The sequence below is a fragment of the Pestalotiopsis fici genome (assembly GCF_000516985.1).
Source record: "Pestalotiopsis fici W106-1 unplaced genomic scaffold PFICI_Scf_11, whole genome shotgun sequence".
Lineage (NCBI taxonomy): Eukaryota > Fungi > Ascomycota > Sordariomycetes > Amphisphaeriales > Sporocadaceae > Pestalotiopsis > Pestalotiopsis fici.
In genome coordinates this window covers 1429974-1437978 of record NW_006917101.1, presented here as the reverse complement: position 1 = coordinate 1437978, position 8005 = coordinate 1429974, and the positions used below count along the sequence as shown (strand labels likewise).

Sequence of the window (8005 nt, the reverse complement as noted above, 5' to 3'; positions counted from 1 at the left end):
GTCGCATTCCGGCTGTGGCTCATCGATTGGTTGGTGCAACGAACTTCATACCGATAGTTACCTCTCGTTGCGCTCTCAAGTCGCATATGGTCGCCAGCCTTTTAAACGTTGTATTCAAACATAGGTACATATGTACCTACTGTGCAAGTACATAGTACTTACACGACCAACCACCCTTCAATGCTCAAGCGATCAAAATCATTGGCTTCCTGGCTACCTATATTCCAATTTTCTCCACTAAATATGCACTACCACTGCAACATCCAAAACCAGTATCACCAACGGGATGTGGTGACTGGTTCAGTCATGCACATGAAACATGCTGTCAGCAGCAGCAAGGCTGCATAGCACTTCTGGTGGTAATTCCTTATCGTGTAACTGAGATCAGAATGGGGTCCATGGACCTACGCACGCCGGTCAGTTATGAGCAAGCCCGTTACCATGTTATGTTTATGGAGAAAAGTTGAATCAACCTTTCATTTCGACAGCCATCATCTTGCGTAATTCAAGAAAAGAAAAGAAAAAACCAGTCAGCAGATTAACCCGACATTTCTGGCATTTCTCCCTCAGTATGTCGCCAAGCACCCTTCGACTACTTCAAAGAGTAAGCAGCGAGGACGACCGTGGAGGCTCACTGCAAGGATATCTCATATTCCTATCCATTGCGACAACAATCGCTGTTGGTTTACGCTTTGTTTCTCGAGGCCTTCGATCAAATGCGACGGCGTGGGATCGCACTGCAAGCTTTTGGTGGGATGACTGGCTGGTTCTGTGCGCTCTGGTATGCCCCCCCCCCCCCCCCCCCCGGGGCAGTGATTTTGTCAATTCTTTGCATGTCTGATGAATTCGGCAGCCCTTCCTCCTTCTTCAATTCGCTCTAACATTCGTCATGATCAATAATGGATTCGGCCGTCATCTCGAAACTTTACAACTTAACGATATCACCCTTATTCTCAAACTCTTCTTCACAGGAAACTATTGTTTCGATACCGCGATCTTCCTATCTAGGGCATCTGCTCTACTTTTCCTAGTTCGCTTATTCCCAAAGGGTGTTAACGCTAAGTGGTATAACATATCTTTGTACACTGCACAAGCACTCAACGTTGCTTGGTGGGTAGGAATTGTTGTTGCGACATTCTTTGATTGCATCCCTATGGAAAAGAACTGGTACCCGACAATCGATGGAGACTGTGTCAATTCAAACCGAGTTTACATTGGTAGCGCTGTTGCAAGCGTTGTCATGGATCTCATCATCTTGCTTCTGCCATTGCCAAAAATTTGGAACATCAAACTCGGCCTCGCACGGAAAGGTGGACTCATGGTAATATTCTTCTTGGGATATAGGTAATGCATCAAGGCCACATTGAAGATAATTATTTTTTACTGACTAAAAGCCAAGTGTCATTGTTGTATCTATTGGTCGCACAGTCACTCTCCTCAAGTCCACAGAGGCACTCAACACGGATATTACTTGTAAGTGATGATCTCTGAGATTTTTGGCCTATGGTGGTGTGTATGTCAAGAGACTAACGCCATTGCAGATGAGGCAGTGTCATTATTCTACTGGTTTGAAACCGAGCCAGCAATTTGCATCCTTTGTGTCTGTCTCCCTGCCATGTTGCCGCTTGGACGGAAACTGGCTGGTTCGTACTTCTCGCCTCTGTGGATTAAGCTGTCTTCCGTGTGGGCATCTCGTGGGAGTCAGTCCTATTCATCTTCCAGGACGGGCAACAAAAAGCTCTACCGAGGGGCAGCAGCAGATTCGGGAAGCTTGCGTGCCGATGGCTTTCATGAACCCTTTCCCTACACGAATCAAACTGTTGTTGGCACACAGACCGTACCATCACGCCATGACGAGGATATGAACTTGTCCACTCAACGTCTCCATCACATACATAGTGCCACCGGAGATGATGCGATCGAGTTGGAAAGCCAGAATCATGTTCAAGCAGGTATTCAGGTTGACAGAACGGTTGATGTTAATTATTAGGCTACTCAATGTTTAAAGAGGTCTTGATGGTCGTTTAGGTACATGAACTTTTATTGTTGGACTTCATATAAGTGGTTTATTATAAGACATCACATCTCCAAAGCTCAAAAAGGCGGTTGTTTCCTACAGTCGCAAAATGGTACTAGAGATTAGATCAACATTCTATCCATTGATGTTCGCCAACAACGTCATCCAGAGGTATCCTCCAACCACGTGAGCAATTCCCGCCGCCTCGGACTTTGTCATCTTCTCTGTTGCCTCTTTCCAGATCGCATCATCTAATCGTGACTCGATCTTGGTGAAGACCCGTCCTAGTTTGTAGGCCATGATCTCCTCCTCGCTTAGCCCTTGCGGAAACCTGCCAGCCAGACCGTCCTCATACTGTTCAGTGGTGATGCCAATGCTCTGACAAACAGAACGATGACAATGAACAATAAGCGGGACCTTTCGAATAGAAGTGAGTCCCAACAATGCTAGTTCTCGATTACGTGGTTTGCAGATTCGGGGGTTGAACAAGGCTCTTCCAGCTTGAAATAGTGGCTCAACCATTTCGGGTGAGTAACTATTTCGGCGACCACGTCAGTTAAATCTAAACACAAAATGATACAAAGAAATTCTGGGCAAGTGATGTGCTTATACCTCAGAGTTCCATATGGGCCTACAAAAGAGCGCTCATTGTCGTCTAGGAATGATGTGTTTGAATGGTCGAGGTTCATGCTAGCCAGTGCAGCATCAATCGACTGCCGCACTGTAGCATCCGGGGCATTCTCTAAGGGGAAGCGACACTCCATTGGTTGTGATATGCATACAAAGATGTTGGAAAGATGATAGAACAAACTCAAGACTGTACTCGGCTACTTGTTGGAAAACTTATAGACGTGGATAAGTATCCAAGGCTAATCAGGTGCTTGGGGCGTAGATTTGGGAGAAACAGACCCCGCCGTACCCCACGCGGACAGACTGGCATATATGTACATGCTCAGCTGCTTTACATCAATCATACAGCTTTCCATGATCTCGGTAGGGATCACTAAGCCTACTCATTTTGGAGCCCATCCACAATCCGAATTCTTGGAATTCTCATCGAACAACAATGGCTTGCAAACCGGATAATATCTTTGAAAAGTCGGCCATGAAGGTCGTTATTGTGAGTTATATGCCGAATGCTGCTGAGTTTATCTAACAGGAGTAGGTTGGAGGATCAATCTCTGGCCTTATGTCTGGGATTGCACTCAAGCATGGCGGCCATGACGTGACCATAATCGAACAGGACAATGACCAACGTCAGAGCCATATGGCCGGTGTAGTCCTTGGTCCTGACACGGTTGAATATTTGGCACGCCATGATCGCCAGAATAGTCCATTTTGTTCTCCCAGTTACAAAATCCAGTCCCTCTTAACAGAAGACGGGTCTACAAAGTCACTTGCAACGGTGACCCGTGAGGTTACGGCGTGGGATGCTCTATACTATCGCTTGCGGTCCTGCTTCGATGGCTACATAAGCTCATACTATCCATCACATCCCACTCCATTAACTACAGATGGTTCTGCAAAGCTTCTTTCACGTCATGAAGTATTTGATTTTTCCCGAAGTACATCTGGTCAGCAAATGATCTTGGAAGTAAGGGATCTCGATGGACACAAAACATTCGAGATCGAAGCAGACATGGTCATTGGTGCAGATGGCCCAAACTCTTTCATCAGGCGACGGTATTTGCCCAAAGTCCAGCGTCAATATGTGGGCTATGTGATCTGGCGGGGCACTGTGCCCGAGGGCGAGGTTTCGCCTGCTCTGTTGGAGTCTTTCAAGGACAGCCTGACGATCTGTGCCTCACAGCGACAATACTGCATGGCATACATTATCCCGGGAAAGGACGGCTCGCTCGAGCCTGGTCAGCGGCTACTCAACCTTGCCTGGTACACGAACCAGTCAGTCGAAGATTTGAATCGCATCATGTTAGACAGACTTGATGGACACAAGCACGCAACGACGGTACCCTCGGGACATGTTCAAGAGGAGGTATGGGTTGCACAGAAAAAGCAGGCTCGGGCGGCTGGATTCCCCTCCCCATGTCTTGATGTAATCTTCAAGATACGACAGCCTTTCCTCCAAGCTGTCACAGAGATGTTTTCATCTCAAGCGGCATTTGAGGACGGCAAGGTTCTGCTTGTTGGCGATGCGCTGTGCCTCTCTCGCCCCCACGTTGGATCGGGCGTGAGCCAGGCCGCTTTCGACGCATTGAGCTTGGAGGATTTGGCCGCGGGAAGGATCTCCTTGCAGCAGTGGGAGACTAGAGTAGTGCGATACGCGCACCTGCATTCCACCCAGGCTACCTGGTGGGGAAAGTGGTACCAACAACACTGGACCAGGGCAATGCCATACGGCCTGTACTACTGGGCTTGCTACGGTATTGAGAGGCTGAGGTCATGGTGGGAAGGACACTAACACTGATAACTGCTGGGGCTGTTGCTGCTCGTCTGTCGTGTAGGGTAGTGGGCGGGGTTGCTACAACAGGAATTCCTGGGGGGCTAGCCCCCATGAGAGCGCTTACCTTAATCGAACACATCTTTCTTTGCGACCATCCGTTGTGTCCAGGGCGCATCATCGATCCCCTCTCTCGGTACGCAGTAAGGCTGCACCAACGAGACCGCCCCATAATGTACATACATATATGTATTGATTACTACTTACTTCATGCAACGCTTCTATCAAAATGAGGCTTCCACCTTGCCCGGGGTTCACTTTTTGGATATATTTTCATCCCATTCGGCATTACATTCGCCTCCTCAGAGGTCCATATGCAACTTGCTTGTTGCCACGAAGTCAGGGGTTGCATGTTCTAATCACGGTGTTTTGTCGGCGATCCTTATGATTTGTCTAAAGTTGGGGCACCATGCGGCCAATTGAAGGCATTTCAGGCAAGGCAGGGCAGGGGTTTCTACAAGGCTGCAACTTGTGGGCTGACATTAGAACGTCAACGGGGTATTGATGCTACGCGGTCCGACCCGGTGAGCGGGAATTGGGCCGTGGACGGAGTGATTCTGCATGATTCCAGTGATGGTAACAACAGCAACGGACAAATGGGAAAGAGCAAGAGGTGGCGTCACAGAGGGAGGGGTGGTCGCATCGGCGCGGAAATGGGGGCTGTATGGCGACGATACGCTCGGAAGACGACTGAAAGTCACATATAACTCTAAAATGCGGCAACAAATATTGAAGAGTTGCGTCCAACCTGCAGACGGTCCTAGTGTTCTGCAGAGACCTTTGGTTCTGTCTCACACTGTCACACCAACAAAACATGCGCATTCAGTGTCGTCACCCGAGATAGCTTCACTGGCTCAGCCCTGCGTGTCATTTGCGGGTTGAAAACCGCCCCCAGACCCCCACCTTAACTGATCTACATATCCCAAGTAGGTCTCATTGGTGCCGAGCCGGTCCAACGATACAGTCGCATATTCAACTGTAATTGGCACAGAACAAAGCAGCCAACCTCCAAGTGCTACGTATCGGAAACGTGCGGCTCTGTAACAAAGAGGGCTCCAGCCTAAATTAGACGCTCCGACTGATTACTGAGCGACTATTTATCTCTCAAAACTCATGTCGCTCTCAAGATATCAGAAAGATAATAAAATCCTAAATTTTTCGATAACACAAGTCCTTTTGTGCGTCCAATCAGTCTAGTCACATCATGGGTCTCTACTCCAAGCTGCCCGATAATGTTAACGAGGTGGATGTTATCATCGCAGGGGGTAATAATGAATTCTCCTATTTACGCATTTCTACAAACGTACTGCTAATGTGCTTTTAGGTGGTACGGCTGGATGTGTCGTCGCCGGACGACTTGCCCAAGCTGGCGTATCAGTGTTGGTGATTGAGGGCGGCCCCAACAACTACAATGACCCGAGCATCATTCATCCGCTCATGTTCATTACCCACTATCTTCCCAAGAACAAAATGACCAAGTTCTACCTTGGTGAAAAGGAAGAGCAACTGGGCAACCGTCAACTCTTCGAACCTGTCGGTAGTGTTTTGGGCGGCGGCTCATCTATCAACATGATGGTCTACAGCCGCGCTCAAAGGTCCGACTATGACGAGTGGAACATGCCTGGATGGTCAGCCGAGGAAATGCTGCCATACTTGAATAAGGTAAGGAGAAAATCATCGACTATTAACCCTCGTTGCTGCAATCGCTAATGAGAACTCAATAGCTGGAGTCCTACTTCGGCCCGGGCGACAAAGCCAAACACGGTCATGATGGCCCCATGCAGGTGACTTCGGGGCCGTTCAATGTCCCAAGATGCGAAGATGACTTCATTTCTGCTGCCCAAAAAGTTGGGTACAGTGAGCTCCAGACTCTGTACGACCTTGACGTTACAAATGGTGTGCAACGAGCAATGCGCTTCATCGGTCCAGATGGCAAGCGTCAAGACACGGCTCATCGATACATCCATCCTCTACTACAAGATGGAAAACATGACAACCTACATGTAGTTGTGGAGTCTGAGGTTGTGCGCGTTATATTTAATGACAACAAAAGGGCGATCGGTGTGGAGTATCAGGCCCGAGGATCCGATGGACCTGTGCGCACTGTCAAAGCCAAGAAACAGGTGATTGTGTCATGTGGTGTCTTTGGAACTCCACAAGTTCTGGAAAGATCTGGAGTCGGTCGCGCTGAAATTTTGCGCAATGCTGGTATTGACAACATCGTCGCTGAAAATGTCGGTGTGGGCGAGAACTTCAATGACCACAACATGATCTTGTACCCATACAAGTCAAGCTTGACCCCCGAAGAGACTGTCGACAGTGTACAGGCAGGACGAGTCACCCTCGAGCACCTCCTTGAAACCAAGGACAAGGTTATGGGATGGAATGCTCAAGACATTCATGGCAAGATTAGACCCAGCGATGCAGATATTGCAAGTCTTAGCCCGGCATTCCAGAAGGCCTGGGACCGAGACTTCAAGAACGTCCCAAGCAAGCCTGTGAGCGTTATGGCAACGATTGGTGGATTCCCGGGAGATCCTGCGACCTTGGCTCCTCTACAATACCTTGGTATATCGACCTTCATCCTTCACCCTTACTCGCGAGGACATATCCACATTGCTGGACCAAAGCCGGGCGACGCGATAGATTTCAAGGCTAATATTTTCACCGACCCTGAGGACTTAGATCTCGAAATGATGAAATGGACATACAAGAAGCATCGGGAGATCGTGCGTCGAATGTCCCTCTTTCGGGGTGAGCTACCCGCAGGCCATCCGCCTTTCTCCCCTGGATCCAAGGCAGCGCTTTTTGGCATCGATAAGCCTGAAGGACTCGAAGGGCCTCTGCCTGCCGACATTACCGACATTGAGTATTCGGCCGAGGATGATGCTGTGCTTGAAGCGTGGCTGAAAGAAATGGTCGGTCTTAGCTGGCATCCGCTTGGTACTTGCAAAATGGCGCCACGTGAGAAAGAGGGCGCTGTGGATGCGAGCCTCAGCGTATATGGTGTTGACAGACTCAAGGTCGTTGATCTGAGCATCGTCCCTGGTAGTGTGTCTGGTAACCCAATGAATACTGCTTGCGCGATTGGAGAAAAGGCAGCGGACATCATCTTGAGCGAGCTTGGTAACAAATAGATGGATTCAAATTTTATTCTTTCTGTCAAGCATACATATCTTCACTCTTTATTCTCAAGACAACAATACTGCTGCACGTCTTGGCGTGGCATCAACAGCAACCAGATTGTCACATTCATCTATTCCTAAATCGATAGGGGATACCCGGGTCGTATGGGCTGTAGAACTCGCTATAGAACACTGGCGACTGACAACCGGACTGGCAACTAGCACTCAGCAACAGAAGGCCAATTTGTATCGCGAAATTAACACATATAATGATCATGGTGCAGTAGCAGTAATCAACAAATAATGCATTAATATATTCAGCCTAATTACAAGAATGATAGTGGATTACATATATCTCACGCTTTCTTCAAAGCGTCGTGTCGGGATCTTTTTCATCCGAAATCT

At 48.4% G+C, this 8005-nt stretch overlaps 4 protein-coding genes across 4 annotated transcripts; 3 read left to right on the top strand and 1 right to left on the bottom strand.

The window, feature by feature from the left end:
- Window positions 1-571: 571 nt before the first annotated feature.
- PFICI_13416 (uncharacterized protein) lies at window positions 572-1990 on the top strand (the record flags this gene model as incomplete). Its single annotated transcript, XM_007841997.1, has 4 exons — window positions 572-781; window positions 854-1344; window positions 1400-1473; window positions 1542-1990. 4 exons carry the CDS (start codon window positions 572-574, stop codon window positions 1988-1990), a joined length of 1224 nt encoding a protein of 407 aa, XP_007840188.1.
- Window positions 1991-2152: 162 nt separating this feature from the next.
- Window positions 2153-2539, bottom strand: PFICI_13415 (uncharacterized protein; the record flags this gene model as incomplete). Its single annotated transcript, XM_007841996.1, has 1 exon — window positions 2153-2539. One exon carries the CDS (start codon window positions 2537-2539, stop codon window positions 2153-2155), a length of 387 nt encoding a protein of 128 aa, XP_007840187.1.
- Window positions 2540-3083: 544 nt separating this feature from the next.
- On the top strand, window positions 3084-4436 carry PFICI_13414 (uncharacterized protein; the record flags this gene model as incomplete). Its single annotated transcript, XM_007841995.1, has 2 exons — window positions 3084-3137; window positions 3183-4436. The coding sequence occupies 2 exons, from the start codon at window positions 3084-3086 to the stop codon at window positions 4434-4436; spliced, it is 1308 nt and encodes a 435-aa protein (XP_007840186.1).
- A 1243-nt stretch (window positions 4437-5679) lies between these two features.
- On the top strand, window positions 5680-7612 carry PFICI_13413 (uncharacterized protein; the record flags this gene model as incomplete). Its single annotated transcript, XM_007841994.1, has 3 exons — window positions 5680-5740; window positions 5800-6137; window positions 6200-7612. The coding sequence occupies 3 exons, from the start codon at window positions 5680-5682 to the stop codon at window positions 7610-7612; spliced, it is 1812 nt and encodes a 603-aa protein (XP_007840185.1).
- Window positions 7613-8005: the final 393 nt, after the last annotated feature.